Source organism: Staurois parvus, unplaced genomic scaffold (genome assembly GCF_062004578.1).
Source record: "Staurois parvus isolate SC_StPar_1 unplaced genomic scaffold, SC_StPar_1.0 ptg000343l, whole genome shotgun sequence".
Lineage (NCBI taxonomy): Eukaryota > Metazoa > Chordata > Amphibia > Anura > Ranidae > Staurois > Staurois parvus.
Window position 1 is genome coordinate 2,511,074 of NW_028318139.1, and position 19,354 is coordinate 2,530,427.

Here is a 19,354-nt window from a genome sequence, read left to right on the forward strand (position 1 = left end):
CCTACCTTCCATTTTGTTTTTTGGCAGGTCTTTACTGAACTTTTATTATTACTATGTGGATAGCGGGGGTTAAGATGCGTAATAGCATGAGGTGGTTTTGCACATACTAGTGCATATGTAGTGCGTCTGCCCTTAGCACAAACTATTATTAAAGTAGTTGTATTATTATTTATTATTATTATACAGTGTTTATATAGCGCCAAAAGGTTTGCTCAGCGCTGAACATTAAAGTGGGGGGACAGTACATGAGACAATACAGTAACAATACACGAGGGGTACGAGGGCCCTGCTCTTTTGAGCTTACAATCTAGGAGGGAGGGGGTAGAGGTACAGGAGGAAGTGGCTGTGGGGGATGGAGTGGTAGAAGGAGTGGAGGAGAACGGCTGTTAGGTGAGGATGGGGTAGGCTTCCCTGAAGAGATGGGTTTTCAGGGTGTGCCTGAAGGTGAGGAGGGTAGGTGACAGTCTGATGGATTGGGGTAGGGAGTTCCAGAGGATGGGGGAAGTCCTGGAGAAGTCCTGCAGTCGGGCATGGGAGGAGGAGACCAGGGAGCTGGAGAGTAGGAGGTCTTGTGAGGAGCGAAGTGTACGGGTAGGGTGGTATTTGGGTATCAGGTCAGGTAGTTTGGGGCAGCGTTATGAATGGCTTTGTATGTCAGAGTTAGTAATTTGAATTTAATGCGTTGGGCAATCGGGAGCCAGTGAAGGGACTGGCAGAGGGGGGTGGCAGAAGTGGAGTGGTTGGTGAGGTGGATGAGTCTAGCCGCTGAGTTCAGGATAGACTGGAGCAGGGATAGCCTGAGTTGGGGTAGGCCGGTGAGAAGGGAGTTGCAGTAGTCTAGGCGTGAGATAATAAGGGAGTGTACGAGTTGTTTAGTGGTGTCTGGGGTGAGGAACATATGTATCTTGGAGATGTTGCGGAGTTGGAGCCTACATGAATTTGATAGTGATTGGACATGAGGTTGGAAGGAAAGGTTTGAGTCCAGGGTGACACCTAGGATTTTGGCTTGCGGGGTGGAATTGATGGTGGCGTTGTTAGTCGTGATGGAGAGGATGGGGGGGGGGCGCGGGCTGGGGGGAAAACTAGGAGCTCAGTTTTGGAAAGGTTTAACTTGAGGAAATGGAGCGACATCCAGTCTGATATGTCGTTTAGGAGGTGGGTGATGCGGGCAGAAACTGAGGGGGTGAGGTGAGGGGTGGAGCGGTAAATTTGTGTGTCATCGGCATAGAGGAGATAGTTGAAGCCGTGGGAGTGTATCAGTTTGCCAAGGGAGGAGGTGTAGATGGAGAAGAGAAGGGGTCTGAGGACAGAGCCTTGGGGGACCCCAACAGAGAGGGGGAGAGAGGGGGAGGTGGCAGCGTTATAGGTAACGCTGAAGGAGCGTTGGGATAGGTAAGAGGAGAACCAGGAGAGAGCAGAGTCCCTGATGCCAAGGGAGAGTAGTTTATTAAGGAGGAGGGGGTGGTCGACTGTGTTGAAGGCCGCGGAGAGGTCGAGGAGTAGGAGGACTGAGTAGTGGCCATTAGCTTTGGTGCTTGGAATTGAGTGGCAGCAGGGAGATGGGTCTGAGGTTGTTCAGGTCAGTGGGGTCCAGGGAGGGTTTTTTGAGTATGGGGGTGATGTGCGCGTGCTTTAGGGGAGAGGGGAATGTGCCAGTAGAGAGGGAGAGATTGAAGATGTGGGTGAGGGAGCGAATGATGGAGGAGGGGGGTGACCTGAGGAGTTGTGAGGGGATAGGGTCCAGGGGGCAAGTGGTGAGGCGGGCTTCTGAGAAGACCTTAGTGACCTCCTCAGTGGTAGCAGGGCTGAAGGAGCGGAGAGCTGGGGAGGTTATTGTGTGTGGGACGTTTGGTGTGGTGGGGGGCAGTGCAGTTGCGAGGTCAGAGGAGGGGAAAGTTGAGGGGGTGATGGAGGGAGGGAGGCTAGGTGGAGAGGTAGATTGTGAATTGACAATGTCCGTACAGATTGCGTCAATCTTGTTTTGGAAATGATTGCCAATCTCGTGGGCGGTGAGTGAGGTACTGAGTGGAGGTGGGGGAGAGAGCAGGGAGTTGAAAGTGGAAAAGAGCCGGCGAGGACGGGTGGAGAGGGTGTTAATGAGGGTTACGAAGTAGGCTTGCTTGGCAGTGTGAAGGGAGGAGGTGTAAGTGAGGAAGGCGGATTTGTAGAGGGAGAACACTCGAGGGGATCTGGTTTTGTGCCATAACCGCTCCAGCGTGCGACTGCGCCGTTTGAGACATTTTGTACGGTCATTCTGCCAGGGTTGAAGAGGTCGGGTCTGATGTTACGTGTGGTTAGGGGTGCCAGGGAGTCTAGGGCAAATGACAGTGAGTCGTTGTACAGAGTAGTGGCCACGTCACGGCATGACAGTGGAAGGATACTGTCGTACAGACGGTCAGCTGCCGAGTGGAGAGGGGCCGGGTTCAGGTTACGGCTGGTGATGGTTTGACGCTTTGGGGGGGGGGGGAGTTAGAGGATGGGGAGACAGAGAACGTGAGGAGGTGGTGGTCAGAGAGAGGGAAGGGGGTGTTAGTGAAGTTGTGGAGGAGGATACAGAGGTGGGAGAAAACGAGGTCCAGGGTGTTCCCATCGGTGTGGGTGGAGGACTGTGTGCACTGTGTGAGCGCGAAAGAGGAGATTAGGAGGAGGAGTTGGGAGGTAGCCAGGTTGTTGACATTTATGGGGATATGGAAGTCCCCAAGGATGATGGTCGGTAGCTCAGAGGAGAGGAAGAAGGGAAGCCAGGCGGCAAAGTCATCCTGGAAGCGGGATAAGGGTCCAGGAGGCCGATAGATTACTGCAATCCTCAGAGGGGTGGGGGAGAAGAGCCGGATGCAGTGGGCCTCGGAGGAGGTGAAGGATAGAGGGGGGGGTTAGGGAGGACCTGGAAGGTGCTCAGCGGTGACAGGAGCATGCCGACCCCACCACCTCTGCGACCACTCAGTTTGGGTGAGTGGGTCCAGACGAGACCTCCATAGGTGAGTGCCGCAGGGGAGGTGGAGTCAGTGGCTTGGATCCAGGTTTCGGTGACTGCTAGGAGGTTGAGGGAGTGGGATATAAAGAGGTCATGGATGGCGGTAAGTTTGTTGCAAACTGAATGGGCGTTCAGGAGTGCAACCGAGAGAGGAGGGGTGGATGCGGGGAGGAGGGGGACAGATATAAGGTTGAGGGGTTTGCGGCGGCTGGCGGGAGCAGGAGGGTGCCTAGAGGGGGAGTGGGGAGGTGGAGGGCCAGGGTTCGGGGAGATGTCCCGGCGGTTAGGAGAAGGAGAAGGGTGAGGAAGGTGGCATGGGAACGGGATGTGCAGGAGCGTGTGGATCTGTTAGTGGTGGTGTGTGGGTCGGTGGGAGAGTGGAGTATCAGGAAGAGATGGTGAGTAGTGGGGAGAAGGAAGAAGTGAAGGAGCAATGTAGAGCTGTTTTGGGGGAGTAGGGTAGAGGGAGATGATTTTGGGAATAGAGGAGAGGAATACGAGGAGGAGTGCAGGTTTACATGTTAGGGTGAGCGGAGTGCTGGTCAAATCAGGGGAGGTGAAAGGTTTCACATCAGGGTGTGATGATGCAGAGAGTCTGTCACGCCATGGCGGAGTTCATCTCTGTCCATCTGTAGGAGGAGAGTGAGGGTGGTGGGCAGCTGGGTCAGCAGCTGGCTAGTTGCAGTCTGTGGGTGCTGTAGGCCAGTGTCCGTGGGTGCTGTAGGCCCGGCGTCAGGGGGTGCTGAAGGCCCGGCGTCAGGGGGTGCTGAAGGCCCGGCGTCAGGAGGTGCTGAAGGCCCAGCGTCGGGGTACTGAAGGAGGTGGTGTAGACCAACGCCTGGAGGTGGTGTAGGCCGACGTCTGGAGGTGGAGTGGGCTAGGTGTTGGACGGTGCAGTAGAGCCCGGCGTCAGTGGGTGTTGTGGGCCAGTGCATGTGGATGCTGCGGGCCAGCGACTGAGGGTGCTATGGGGCCCAGCGTCTGTGGGAGCGGTAGGGTCCGGCCACCGCAGGTGTTGTAGGGCTCGGCATCAGTGGGTGCTGTAGGCCGCGTGTCAGGCTTTAGGGGTTTTTTACCTTCAGGCATTCTATACTTACCTAGTACTAACCTAATACTTACCTAAGACAGATCTTGATCTAGCACTGTGCATGGGAACCTCAGTTCTCCGGGTCTCTCTCTCCTCATTGGCTGAGATGCAGCAGTGGGAGACACTGGCTCCCACTGCTGTTAGTCACAGTCAGTGAGGAGCAAGCAGGGGGCGAGACACACAGAACGGGGCTCGGGAGCTAGCACGCACGGGTGCCCCATGAGCAAGTGGTTTGCTCTGGGGGCACTAAGCAGGGGGTAAGGGCCAGGAGCACCGATGGGGGACCTGAGAAGAGGAGGATCGGAGCTGCTCTGTGCAGAACAATTGCACAGAACAAGTATGACATGTTTTTCTTATTTTTTAACCGAAACCTTTAATACTACTTTAAAGATTCAAACTCTATGATAATATTAATAGTAATAACCACAATAAAATAATTAAAAAAAGAAAACAAGGCAGCAAAAGGGGCACTTAAACTGGCAATTATTTTTTTTTTTCCTTTTACACAGTCATCTGAATAAGGACATTTGGGATAAGTGAAGACATGTGAACGGGGGGGTACAAGGGAATATACCGTACCCTGAATTCACAGAAATAAAGCATATTTTGCTAGCTGCACCACCCCCCCCCCCCACAATTCCTCATTAATGGCTCTTGCAAGTCTATTACTCAGTATGTTGACAGCAGATTTGTTACCTGGCAAATCTGTATCTCATTCATAATTGCCAACAGGCCAAAATGCACAGAAGTCACAGAGATTGGCTTTTGTAAAAGACAAATGAAAGCTTTAGCCCTTCAATCTATGCAGAATAATTTACAAGAAAAGGACAAAAAGGATGATGAGGTTAAAGATAAAAGTTGGCAGCATCTCCCATCAAATGTGGCATTTGTTCCAATTGTTGCATTTTTGTCAGCTTCCAAAATTGTTCAACTAGTTTGCATTGCTGTTCCTGTGTTTGCTTGACCAGGATAGATGTTGTTGGTCATTTATACCCTACTTCTCAAGCTAGCTATGACACACGCCCAGGGTGCTAGAGACGCCTTTGCAACGTATATGCTAATAAAATGATCACTCACCTGAGTGAGTGATACTGTCTGTGTGTTTTCATCACCATTAACTACTGTGTAATTTTGGGAAGCAGTGTCCACTAATTTTCTGTGCATGCTTGGAGGCATTATGACTGATCAACTGCAGAATTCCTGTGAAGTGTTAGTACTTGGTACAATAAATGTTTTGACAGCCTTCCTAAATTAATTCCCAGTACTAGAAAATGTTGCACCCAACATGATAAAGTCTACAGATGCATAGACAGAAACAGGGAGAGTAAAAAGGGAGAGTAAAAAAGAGTATGGCGTTACTAAGATAGTTTCACCACTATTTGCTTCCTGTATATGGGCAGTTCAAACCACCACCGAGACCCAGTGTCGGCTGCCTGGAGAAGTGTTCCAGGAGCTAGTCGCCAGGAAGCGGAGTTCCAGTGGCGAATGCAAGACATATTCACCCAGTATGAAGAGCCTGGTTCTGCCCAGGGTGTGCTGGAATTGAGAGATGCAACCTGCCAGGAGCTCTGCATGGAGGATCTCCTGGTTCAGATGGAACTGATACTGGACCATGGGTACCGGGCACTGCAATGGTATGCCACCCAAGTGTGTTTGTGGCTGAAGAACAGCAATCCCATAGAAAGCTATGTTTTCGGCGGCCCTGGATTGATATTTGAGGTGCTTCAGGAGGATCCATAATTTGGTAGTGCAGTGGAGTGGGGATGAGAGGACATCCAAGATTTTCGGGTGTTGGAACTTCCCATTGAGTCCGAATTGAGCAGTGACTTGGATTTTATAGTCACACAAGAATGGAAACTGAACCAAAAATATAAAAGACAGTTCGATGAAGCTCAACAGTATGCCACAGCACTCATGGATGTTATGATTATAAGTCACCCACCCAAGTGCCACCAGCCCGTGCCCTGGATCTTTAGAATTTCGGAGCAGCAGGGAGAGAAGATGATCATCATTATTATTGTTATTATACAGGGTTTATATAGCGCCAACTGTTTGCAAAGCGCTTTACAATATTAAGGGGGACGGTACAATACAGTTCAATGCAGAAGGAATAGGTGGGCCCTGCTCACAGAGCTTACAATCTAAAGGAAGGGGGAGGTGGTACAAAAGCTGATAGCTGCAGGGGATGATCTGATGGAGGGGACTCAAGTACAGTTTTTAGGTGGAGGTGGTTTTTCAAAAGATTGCCTAAAGGCAGACAGGATGGAAATTGACCAGTAGAATCAGGAAAGAGCAGACTCATGAATGCCAATGGAGTGGAGCTTACTGAGGAGGAGTAGGTGGTCGACTGTGTCAAAGGCAACGGAAAGGTCTAAGAGTATAAGTATGGAGTGATGGCCATTGGTTTTAGCAGTTAGCAGGTCTTTAGGGAGTTTTAGTAGGGCACTTTCAGTGGAATGTTGTGGGCGGCAGCTAGACTGTAGGGGATCGAGAACATTGTTGTCTGTGAGGTACCTACTCATACGCTTGTGGACAAGGTGCTCGAGAAGCTTGGAGGCAAACAGGGACAAGAAGATGGGTCTTAAGTTCATACAGGTGAGGTCCAGTGAGGATTTTTTAATTATGGGGGTAACCAGTGCACATTTGAGTGGGGGGGGAGGTGCCAGTGGAGAGGGAGAGGTTGAAGATGTGGGTTAGAGAGTTTAGGATAGAGCAGGAAGGAGGCCACAATAATTGTGAGGGGACAGGGTCCAAGGGACAGGTGGGCCTCGTAAAGGACTTTGGCAACATTCTTGGTAGTAACAGGGTCGAAGGAGGAGAGTATTGAGTGTGATGTTGGACCTGGTATGTTGGTTGGAGGAGAAAGCTTGACACTGAAGATCTCATCAGAAATTGTGTATATCTTGTTCTTGAAATTACTTGCAATCTCCTGGGCAGTAAGTATGTTGGTGTGTGGAGGCAGTAGGGGGTGAAGTAAAGAGTTAAGGGTAGAAAGCAATTGATGAGGATTGCATGAGAGGGTTTTGATAACAGTGGTGTAGTAGGTTTGTTTGGTGTAGTAGGTTTGTTTAGCAGTGTGGAGGCTGGAGTTGTATTTGAGAAGGGCAGATTTGTAGAGGGTGAAGTCTTGCAGGGATTTTGTTTTATGCATGCTTGCTCAAGAGCATGGCTGTGTCCCTTGAGACTTCTTTTGTCACCTGTTTGCAAGGCCTGGTTCAGCTTGTAGAGAGAAGAGCAAGTGTGTCCAGGGAGGATGATAGTAAGTTGTTGTAGACATGTGGCCAAATCTGGGCAGGACAGGGGTGCAATTTTATCTTAAAGGCAGAGTGAAGAAGGGAAGGGCTGATGTAGCAGAGGTTTCTACAGGTAACTGTTTGTTGGCTGAAGGCACAGAAGGTAGGAGACAGGAAGAATGTGACACTGATAAAGTTGTGCTCAGAGAGAGGAAAAGGGGTGTTAGAGAGGTTACAGAGAGTTCATAGGTGGGAGAATACAATTTTGAGGGTGTTGCCACTGGAGTGAGTGGTGGTTTGTGTCCATTGTGTTAGGTTACAAGAAGAGGTTAGGTTGAGTAGTTGAGAAGTGGTTGAGGTGTTAACATTGACTGGAATGTTAATGTCACTGAGGATGATGGCAGGTACCTCAGAGGAGAGAAAATAGGGTAGCCATGCAGGGAAGTCCTTAAAGCTTGACACTGGGCCGGGCAGCCAGTAAATGACTGTGATCCTCAAACAGGAGAAAAGATGAATACATTTCACTTTAAAAGAGCAGAGAGAGGTGTAGGAAGAACCTGGAAGGTGCTTTGTGAGAAAGGTCCAACACCACCCCCTTTTTGTCCACTGGGTCTGGTTGAGTGAGTCCAGAGGAGGCCACCATGGGAGAGGGCAACTGAGGAGACAGAGTCAAATTCCTGGAGTGAGGTTTTGGTATTAATAAGTGGGTTGAGGGAATCGAAGAGGAAGAGGTCATTGACAGAGGCAAGTTTGTTGGAGATTGAGCAGGCATTCCAGAGGGCATATAAGGAGGGAGGCTTGCTCGTGGAAGCAGGGGAATTGAGTGAGGGTTGCAGCTGCTGCCAGAGAGCAGAGACTGCTGGTTCTGTGGATGGGAGTTTGATGGTGGAGGGCAAGCATTTGCGGCAATATCTCTGGAAGTTAGTAATAGGAGGAGGGTGAGCGAGGTGAGGTGGGATCAGGATTTATATGAGGGCAAATGTTGCAGTGATTTGGAAGCAGTGACATTAGATGAGCTCAAAAAGAGCAGGAGATAAGTGCAGTAATATTGAGAGGGTATAAGTGAGGGTGAAATACAGGTTGTGAGGTGGGGAGGAGGGGTAAAGAAATGAGAGTTTGAAGAGAGAGGGCATTATAGCAAAAAAGAAAGTTAGTAAGACCATGTTGGTCATCCTCACTCCCCAGCGGTAGTCTGATGTGCAGGGAGGAGAGGAAACCGTCCTCACTCCCCACCAGCAGTCAGAGGTGCAGGGAGGAGAGGAAGCAATTCCCCTTCCCCTGCGGCAGGCCAAGGACCAGGGAAAGGAGGTAGTTTTTCTCCCTCTCAAGCAGCATTTAACCAGTTGCCCACTGCCCCGTAGCAGATGTACTGCCCTGTACAGCTTTGCTGTGCAAAAACACGTAAATGTACGTGATTTAGCACTTCCGGGTAGTGCGCTGCCCTACCCGTGCTGCTATTGGCTCCTGAGGATGTCAATCACCGGGTGATCATTAGCATAGCTGAGAGAGGAGAGATCTGTGTGTAAACACAGATCTCTCTCCTGTTAGCATGGAAGTGCTGCTTAGTAAAACAGTACACAATAAAAACACTTCCTAACACACAGATAACCTTTTGATCGCTCCATATGTTAACTCCTTCCTGCCCAGTGTCATTAGTAGTGTCAGTGCTTTTTATTAGCACTGATCACTGTATTAGTGTCACTGGAGATGTCAAATGGCAGTTATTCAGTTCCCAACCAGTGTCAGAATGCCCGCTGCAGCCTTGCTAGAAGTCGCTGATCGCCGCCATTACTACTATAAAAAAAAGAAAAATTCCAGTATATACTGCCATTTGTAGACACAGTAACTTTCATGTAAACCAACTGATATGCACTTATTGGGATTTTTTTCAGCAAAGACATGTAGCACAATACAATTTGGCCTAAATTTATGAAGAATTTTTTTTTATTGGATATATTTTATAGCAAAAACTTCAAAAATATTGTTTATTTTTCTATGGTCTATTTTTTTTTATAGCGCAAAAAATTAAAAAACAGAGGTGATCACATACCACCAAAAGAAAGCTCTATTTGTGGGGAAATCATTACATAAATTTAATTTATGTATAGCATTGCATGACGGCGCAGTTAAAGTAACGCAGCGCCGTATCACAAAAAATGGCCTGGTTAGGAAGGGGGGTAATTCTTCTGGAGGGCAAGTGGAAAAGAGAAAAGTCAGCTCCTCTCCCCAGCAGCAGATTGAGCCCCAGAATTGTAAAGACCTTCCAGCTGAAGTGCTGGCAACCAGACAGAGCATCCACAACCTCTGCCTCACACCTACAGGAACACAGGGACCTTCGGTAGAAGAAACAGTCATCTTTGCTTCTCCCCATCAGCCAAAGCAGAAGATTATGTGGACAGAATATTGGATTCATACTGCCCGACTAACAGAGATCCAGACCAGTTGGGGGTCTGGGACCTAGTTAGTCCACCTTTGGGGGGGAAAATGTCACAGAAACAACCCTGACTTGGGCTCCTGAAGGCCAGCCTCCCTCCCACCGACTATGGACCCAGGACTAAGGAGATCCCCTTCCTGGGATTACAAGGAACCTTTTCCCCAAGGGGGTTATATCACTTCCCTGGCTGGCCGTGAATTATACCAGCTACACTTTCCATGCAATTAGGGCTGGATGGATATCTCTAGGACCCCTTGGCATTTCTGTTGACTATTGTCTGCTGTAATTAGGTTTAGGGGATAAGCTCTCACTTTGTTTAATCACCTATGGAGTCCAGACTGCTGGGTGCCAGGAAGAAATCTAATGTTTTCTTGTGTTTGATAATTTATTTGCTTATGTAATGTAATTTTCTCCTGGGATTTGTAGTGTGGGCCATACCTGTCTAGGGGGAAGTTTTTTGTGTATAAACACTGTGATATTTGTTAATAAAAGTCCATCTGGTTTTACTCCAACATTGGTTCTGTTTGATGCTCTAGTTTGGTGGAGATATGCAGGCGGGGTGTCAGGAGTCTGTCACAATCCCAAATAAATTTAAATATAAATCATAAACACTACTTACCAGTTCACTGTGCGCCACTGGCCTACAAAGTTAAAAAATATTAAAAACCATTATTCGCAAAAACTTAAACTGCACATTCTTTTAAATAGAAAACAGCATCCATCTACTTTTGGGGAAAACAATTTCCTAAACAGAATATCGGCTCTGGATCAACCTCACCCCAACTCCCCAGGAAAAAAACATATCTATAAAAGCTGTGCATCGAAATTTTCTAGTTAGTTTTGTAAGATTAAAATCACATTTTTATAATATTTACAATGCTTTCTTTTCACTGGGTTGGTATTTTGGATGGGACCTTTTAATTAAATTTTTTTTTTTAATTCAACGTTTTAACATTCAATAGAATAGGGGCTATAACAGACTTTATAATTCCTCTTGTTATCTGTACACTCTGTATACGTATACCACTTTCTTTTTTATTTGTTGACACACAGTGCTGTATTTTTACTGTGCTCCTTAACAGTTGTTCATTAGGAGTACAGATATATTGGAAACTCCTGCTTACCTTGAAAAGTTGGATTTTACACTGGAAAGTTGACCTGGCAAGGGAGGCTTCTTCAGTGGATCTGGTTTTACTAATGATGGTGGCCTGAAATCACATATTGTTTTATTTTTTTTATAAATGCAGTTAGTTGGTTAAAAGCATGTTTGTTCAATTTCTTTCATCTTAACAGAAAAATGATTATAGCACATTCATTACATTACATTTATAAAATATTAAATTTAATTTTTTTTTATTAAATACTGAAAACATTTGCGCTAGTTTAACATTCCCTTCAAAATGAAATGAAAGTCATCTGATTGATCCTCTTTAGACACTCCATTCACATTGAAAAAAACTTGAAACACTGGCATACCTTCTCTCAGAATGACCTGAGAGTGTAAGGCTCATGCCTGCACATCTGTTCATAGTTCAAATGGCATCCTTTGATGTATTGTAAACTGTAATTAACAGTGTAGTTACTGAGCTCTTATAAATTATGCAAATTGGATGAATAGCTGACTGGAGGCTGGGTGCTATATCGTATTGTTTTCTTTACTTTTGATATCTATACACTTTAATGAAAATGTTTTAAAATGTAAGCCACAAGTTTTTGAGTGGCGAGGGGTGAGAACCCCTGTCAAGTTGCTGTCTGTGTCCATGCTGTGGAGAGTCACCCTCTCTTTTTCTTCTAATGATGACTATTGCCTCTGGGACAAAGTGATAGTAAATCCCAATTTTGTGAGTTATCACAGAAGAAGGAAGTGAGGGCAAAACCTCAAACGGGGATGGATACATACTCTGATGACAACTACCCTTTCTTTAAAGAGACTTCCTCTCACTTCATCCTGTGTCTGTGGGACAGAAAGTGAAGGAAAATCATCTCAAAAAGATGCAGACAAAAAAAGAAAAAATTACAAAGGTCCTTTCTATCATCTACTATAGCCAAACCTTTAAAGGATTTTGAACTTAAACACAATCTAAGACATAATTCTGTAAACTGTCATTGTTTAAGACAAGTGTTTTCCCATTTATCACATTTATTATTTTCAGTATTTCTGTACTGGAGTGTGACTTAAACTAAAAGTCTCAAAATCTACAATCTTATTGCCACTAATGTGCAGTTTACCCATTTAAATGCGAACCCCTTCATTACCTTGCCATTTTTAAATTTTCAGTGCTGTGATAGTTTGACCAACAATTACTCTGTCATGCAATGCTGTACCCAAATGAGTTTAATGCTTTTTTTTGAGACAGATAAGGCTGTCTTTTGGTGGTATTTTATAACTGCTGTTTTTTAAAAAAAATTTGACACCAGGGCTATTCTTCTCAGAAAATAGGTGCAGGAACTTGACAATGACCCCGCCAAACACCCCCCCCCCCCAAACACACACACACACACACCCTCCAAACAGTGGGTCAAATAGTGGGTGTTGTCAGTGGTAGGGTCCTAAAAGCATTAAATACTAGGAAAGCATTATGTACAGAGTTTGGGGGGGGGGGGTTACACACAGAGTGCAGAGTTCAGGGGTGCGCTACGTGCAGAGTTCTGGGGTGCGCTATGTACATAATGCAGAGTTCAGGGGTGAGCTGCATGCAGTGTGCACTAGAGTTCGGTCTTCCTCCACAGCTGCTTACCTTTGCATCCCCCATCCAGATCTCACTTTTACCCTTCTTCAGCTCTGACCTCTGCATGCAACTCCCCTCCCCGCCCCATCTTCTCCCCCTTCCTTAAAAGTGCCACCATCTTCCACATACTTTACTTTTGTTTTATTAAGCACCCAGTTGGCTCTAGTACCCCCTCACACACTGTAGGTGGCTCCACCTCTCTCACTTGCAGGGAGATTATCCAATGGGGATGTCAGTATTTGGGCATCTGCATCTCCTTGTCCCTATCCTGCACTCAGTGGGAACCACTCAGGAGATCAGATCTGTGGGAGCCATTGGGATAAAGGCTGTTACTTGTAAACACAGAAGCTGGACTTCTGTGTTTACAAGTGAAAGTGGTGAGCAGGGAGCAGAGGGCCTGAGCCAGAGTTGGTGGAACGGAGTTTCACCAAGTTCCAGCTGTAAAAATAGCGGTTTCTTACTATGTAAAGGAAAAAAGACCAACATAAAAAAAACAGTTTCCCTTACTTTTCTTTTAAAATAAAAATGTCAGAATAGTATGAAAATCCCTGAAATGAACAGCTCATACACAGAGGAAGAAGACAGTGAAGGGGTCAATGTACAGGTCACATATATAGTGGCAGGATGTGGATGAAGGGGTTATGGTTTAGAAGGATAGGATAAGGGAGATGATGGGTTAATTTTATGGGTCACTAGAGGCAATATTATAGATAGTACGTGTAGAAGAAGAGGGGAGCAGGAAAAGATTAAATAAAGATCACTGATCCATTCATTCTGTGCTTATTTATAAGTACTGATATCTTTCCCTGTTGTAAGGGGAAGGCAAGGGATCAGCACTGTAAATAATGCTTGATCACTTTGTACCCAGCTACTCAGATCGACTGGATACAGTATCTGTGTACCCAGCTGTGTCTGGGTACACAGTGATCAACCAGTAGATTGTCCGTCTGATGGTTTTTATCTGTTTATAAATGGCAGTGGGTAAATAAAGTGCCACTGGTCTGTCATATAGTGGTATATAAATGGTTAATGAAAGCCAAACAAAATGTGTTTATGTCCATTGTTCCAAATGTACTTTTACCTTATAATAGCAGGTAGCATATTAGCCTAGTAAAGAACAAAGGTAAACATTAAATGATAGTTAATGATTCAAAGTATTCATATTTAGCATAATTGTATTTAAATTATTCATTTCAGTTTGCGCAAGCTTTATTACAAGATACAGATGGAATCTAAGAATGGAACATTATTACTATCTAAAAGTCAGCTTCTAAGGAAAGCTTTTAAAGTTGAACTGTAATCATTCATCTAAATAAATATATGAAATGAAAGATGCATTCCCTAAAAGATTCCTTTCTTTAGTAGTTCATTGGGAAACTCAATAGACCACTGAGGTATAGGTCCTGTCATTTTGAGGTTGGACACTAAGAAAAAGAAGACTTGGCCTTTCTGTACTGACAGACAGCCTCAGAAGTAGCTATCAGTCAAAAGTTAATTGCAGCTAGCCATCCAAGCCATGTACCTTAAACACCTTTTTTATTTTACAGCTTGAAAACTATGAACATTTTTTTTTCACTGGGGACACTACATACCATTAGGATATCCAAAAGCAGTCACAAACATGGTAAGGGGAAAATGCTTTTTATGCCTGATATGCAACGACAAGTATTAGGCTCCAGATGATCGAATAGCTGCCTGAAAGACCTTTTGGGCAAAGGAGATGTCAGATGAGGGTGCCACATCCAAACTATAAAACTTGGTGAATGTTTGAACTGAAAACAAAGTGGCAGCTCTGCATACCTGATCGGCAGAATCCTGATACTGAACAGTGGATGAAGTTCTGCTCTAGTACCGCTCAAATGCACTGACCAGTGAATTGCAAAGGGGAAACCTAACCCTTGGTTGAATATTCCTGTGGAATTACAAAGTGTATCCACTGGGCAATAGTCACAATAGAAGCCAGATAACCCTTATAATGGCATTTGGGTATGACAAATAGAGAACCCATGTTTCAGGAAGCAGCAGTGTGGTTCAGGTAGACCCAGACTGAGCTCACCATATCAAGAGAATAAAGAGTAATCTTGATGTGTAGAAGAAGGGCAAAAGCATTGAAGAATGATGTCTTCACAGAAGACAACGCTTTTAGAAGAAAAGACAGTCCAGGTCGAAGGAAATGTTGACAAACTTCAGAACCCTATATTATCCATAGGTGACGCTTTAAAAGCTCCCTGTAGGTCATCGGTTTGGCATTACAGAAGAGGTCTGGTGCTAGAAATATTGGTCTCACTCTGGCATGTGCGAAGATATGCAACTTGTGTATCGCAATCAACATTTTCATGCGTAGGTGCCCCTGGGTTTACATTTGTATGTACGTGTATGTGGGGGTGGGGCTTCAAACTTTTCTTGGGGGGGGGGATTTTTATCATTTAAAATTTTTTTTTTTCCATTTTTCATCACATAAGGGACAAAAAGTCCCCTATGTGATGATTCTTTGGCGACAGGTTCTCTTTGATGAAACATCACACTGTTAGTGGGTTAATTGGTCGGCCAGTTTTCGGCACTTTTGGATTATCGGTCATGTTGGAAAATTCGTGGGGTGAACTTTATGACTTGGTCGGACGATTTTTGTAATCGTTGGTGGTAACGTCGGCTTAATGAGCGACTGATTTTTCGTTTATCGGTCGAAAAAACGCGCGTTTTTCGAAACCGTCTGTGGCCTGCATAATGGAAAACATCTCTAACATAGCCCTGGATAACAGTAGAAAACAGACAGGGAGTTTTAATCCTTTTACAGTCTAGCAAACACAAATACAAAATGTTTTCTCGAACTAGCAAAGCTAGCTATCCCATTCATCTTTGGGCAGTAAGGTAAACTGAGGTCTGTCTGTTCAGAGCCAGTTTAAGGACAAAGCCTTCAGATTTTAAGTTTGCAACCTTCTGGAGACAGGGCGTATACTCCAATAGTCTGCCTTGTCCCTCAGAGAATGCAGAGAGAAATGTTGAAATACACATGTCATACATGAAATGTTTACCTTAAAAAAGGTTTCTAATTCACACTTCCCTGCATAGCTATTATTGTCACAGTACACTTAGCAGCTATACTTGTTTGGTTGGCACTGCTAGCTCTTGATTTCTTAGGAAACTGACATAGATAAAAATTCATCAGCTTTTTAATTAATATATAAATAAATTATATGGTGTCTCTGTCTCCGAACAAATGTGTCATACATATACTGTAGCATATGAAATATATGGACAGTTTTAAGCTTGAAATACTCACCTCTAATCCATCTGATGCACCATCTACGAGCTCCTGTAATGGTCCTGACATCTTCTCTCTGGCTTCTGCTGGGTGAGGGATCTTCAGGCATTTAGATTGGCAAGGCTGGTATGTCATAACCTTGTGCATGCACAGGGATGCTGGAATTTTACACTGAGCTGTGCATGCACAGTTCACTGTACAGGGTAAGCAGGGTGTGAGGAGGAAGTTAAGAATAGATTATTCCAGAAAAGAAAAAGTATGTCTTTTCTGCAATAAATTAAATAATTCCTGCTGTCAGGGCTCTGTCCACATCAGAGGTACTCGGAGACCTAGCATTCCTGCCAGTACCTTGCATGGCCACAGAAATGCACATTAGTGAAAATCTATGTGCATTGGCACACGGATGCCAGCCGGAACATGCATGTGCATTGGCGCATAGTTACGCACGCATTAGCTCAGTTTGGCACCAGACGGCCTTTATAAGGAAGCCCATCACTCCCTCAAATTGCTGGTTGATTTCTGGCTCCCCAGTATCTTTTGTCCGTGTTCCCTTGCTACTGTGATCTCCTGTTACCGATTTGGCTTGTTTTTTGACCTGTCTTCTCTGCCTGACTCCTGATCAGACCTTGGCTTGGCTAACGGATATTCTCACCTGACTCCTGATCTGACCTCAGCTTAGCTAATCGATATTCTCACTTGCTCTCCTGTGTATGACCCTGGCTATCCTATTGACTATGTCTGCTCCAATCTCCACTTGGCATCTGACCTTTGCTTTGAACCGACTACGCTGTGGTCCTCTGCTACTCTGTAGGCCTGCATACCTCTCACGGGTGCCACCTGTCTGCAGACACCGTTCCAGTGCATCAGCTGTACTCCTGGGTGTACCTCTGACAAATGCTCCTACAGGCGACCCGTGCTACATTGGGCCTGACTCCTTGTGTCCCATATCCAGGGGTGTCTGGAACTTAGCCGCAAGGGAAGCCCTCTCTCCATTGGCTTCTAACACCAGGTACGTGATACCTGCTCATTATTCTTTAAAGTTCCACTTTAAGTTATAAAAACAAATATCTAAGTCATAGGTCTGAGTGAAATTAGCCAAATTCATCGGTTTAACTTATATTAATGAACACTAGGCTGGATTTGCACTATGCTCTTGTGTTACAGCACTCTTAAGGAGCATTTTTAACGCACTTCATGTTGCCTTCACATACCTATTTGAAACCCTTAAAGCATGCATTGATGGATGAAACAATAGCTCACCATTCTTTAGATGTGGTGTCTGTATTGATTTTCTTTTTCAGGCCAAGAATATTTTCAGCATGTACAGAAAACACTTTCCAGAAATGCAGTGCCCTTTTCACTTCTTTTGAGTTTAATGGGGGCTTATGAGCCTATGAGGGTAATACAAATGAACAAAGGTAGAAATGTATGAAGCCCAGCCTGGGTAGAACAATGGCTCCCTCTATAGATATAGTGGAGAAGTGAAAGTGACTACTCAGGAACAGGAAGTATTATTCAGGGTTAGAAAATGCCTGAAGATGTAACAATGCACTTCAACTAAGCACTGGTATGCTGCAATATGCAATGTATTAAATTTTCCCCTTTCGTCTTTCAGGACAGCACCTTGAGAGACCTCGGCTCCTCCCCACCTGAGGAAACACCTCCACCCTAAATAAAAAGTCTATGCTCCCCTCCGACCTCAGTTCTGGTGTTTCCTCCGGTGGGGAGACATCTTGAGGAAGCTCTCAAGGTGCTGTCAGGGGACAGTGTGCCTAAAGCCTGGAGCGAGTCCAGGGCCGGAGAGCGGCTGCGGGGACTCGATGCAGCGGGGAGTGAAGGCTGGAGTGCCGGCTGCGATCCTCCCCTGGTGGGCGGCAGGGCAGGAGTGTGATCCCTGGGTGATAGGGCAAGAACACTAACCTGCCAGCCGCCCCGACCCCTCCGGCGAGTTGCGGGTGTCGGGGCAGCCTCGGTGGGATCCGGTGAGGATCGGGGAGGAGTTCCGTTCCTTTCCACGCTGGCGGTCAGTGGAGCTTGTCGGGCTGGATTTCGGGAGACGGCAATTCCGGCGGAAGGGGCGGGGCTTCTCCCTGGGTCACAGCTTCCACTTCCGACCATGGCCCTATACACCGGGGCCGGCGGAGAAGATGGTGGTGCATGGCGGAACAGAGCCTGGGGGACAGGCTTCCGCTGAAGGTGACCACTCTCCTGGAGAATGTCGGGCGCAGAGGCACCGGGACCAGGCGAGGCCTGCACAAGCCTGGCCCAGGTAAGGTGACTCAGAGGAGTCCTCCCCTACCTGTGGGCCCCTAGCTCCTGGGGTATTCTCGGACCTTCTGGTGGTCAGAGGGTTTTGGGCGGGGGGGGACCTGTCGGGAGGTGTCAGGCCCTTAGGTCCTGCCAGGGAAGGGGGGGTAGAACAAGTGCCCTGTGGGTGATAGGCTTTTTCTGCATCCTTTTGTCTTTCAGGGCACGGCCCGAGAAAAACTTAAGCATCAGGAACCTAGGCGGAAATGCCCGTCCTGTAAAATGGTTCTCAAGGAGTCATGGAAGAAGGTTCTCTGTGGGCCCTGTATTGAGGGGTTAAGTGAAAGAAGAGAGGCCAGAACAGGGTGATCTGGTCAGGTCGTTTAAAAACTTAATGGAAAGTTTAGCCATTCCCCAGGCGGCCCTGTCAACTAGTCAGAGCAGGGAGCTCCCCGAGACAGGGTAAGAGGAACCCTCCTTGGACTCTCAGTCAGAGGAGGAGTCAGCATGGGAGGGCCCCTCGGAAGATGTCAGGGGTCCCTCCCGGTATAAGTTATCCCTGGAGGAAGAGGACGACCTCTTAGGGGTGATCTATGAGACACTGGACATTAAGGTAAAGGTTAAAACTCTATCCTTACATGATCAAATGTACCAGGGTATGGAGGAGCAGAAGCATAGGGTATTTCCAGTGCACGAGGTGTTGGTGGACACCATTAAAAAGGAATTGCAGGACCCTGAGAGGAAGCCCTTTTTTCTAAGGCGCTTAAGCGGAGGTTTCCATTCAGTGAAGACCCGGGGGCCTTATGCAAAACAAAAACCCTAAGCTGGACGCAGCTTTTTCCCAGACGGCCAGGAAAATGGATTTGGCGTTCGAGGACATGGGGGTTTTACCAGACCTATTGGACAGGAGAGCTGAATTCCTCCTTAAAAAGGCGTGGGATTCAACCCTGTCAAATTTGAAGCCCGCCATGGCCACGACTGTTGTAGCCAGGAACATGGAGTACTGGCTGACACAGCTACAAGCCCATATTGTGGCCGACTCCCCCAAAGATAAGATCCTGGCATTGATTGAGACATTACTGCAGGGAGTGGGGTACATCGCGGATGCATCCGCAGAGTCGGTGAGATTGGGGGCTAGATCAGAAGCTCTAACAAACTCAGCCCGTAGGGCCCTGTGGCTTAAGACGTGGCAGGGAGACATCACGTCTAAAATTAAATTGTGTGGCACCCCCTTCTGAGGTGATCTCTTGTTTGGACCAGGCTTAGAGTCTGTCTTGGACCATATGGCGGACAGGAAAAAGTCCTTCCCCCTGAAGCGAAAGTTGCAGGATGTGGGGGCCAGGAGATTTTGTTCCCCAAAAAGACAGAGCCTTAGGACAGAGGGACAG

The 19,354-nt window shown here is 46.6% G+C and overlaps 1 protein-coding gene across 1 annotated transcript in view; it reads right to left on the reverse strand.

Annotated features, from left to right (window-relative positions):
* The window catches only part of LCP2 (lymphocyte cytosolic protein 2), a 348,123-nt gene that overhangs the window by 70,745 nt on the left and 258,024 nt on the right, over positions 1-19,354 (reverse strand). Inside the window, exons 12-14 of the mRNA XM_089684306.1 lie at positions 13,539-13,564; positions 10,853-10,936; positions 10,348-10,369 (exon numbers count right to left, since the gene is read on the reverse strand). Of these exons, the coding sequence (XP_089540432.1) occupies positions 10,348-10,369; positions 10,853-10,936; positions 13,539-13,564 (132 nt within the window). The remainder of the gene's footprint in view (positions 1-10,347; positions 10,370-10,852; positions 10,937-13,538; positions 13,565-19,354) is intronic.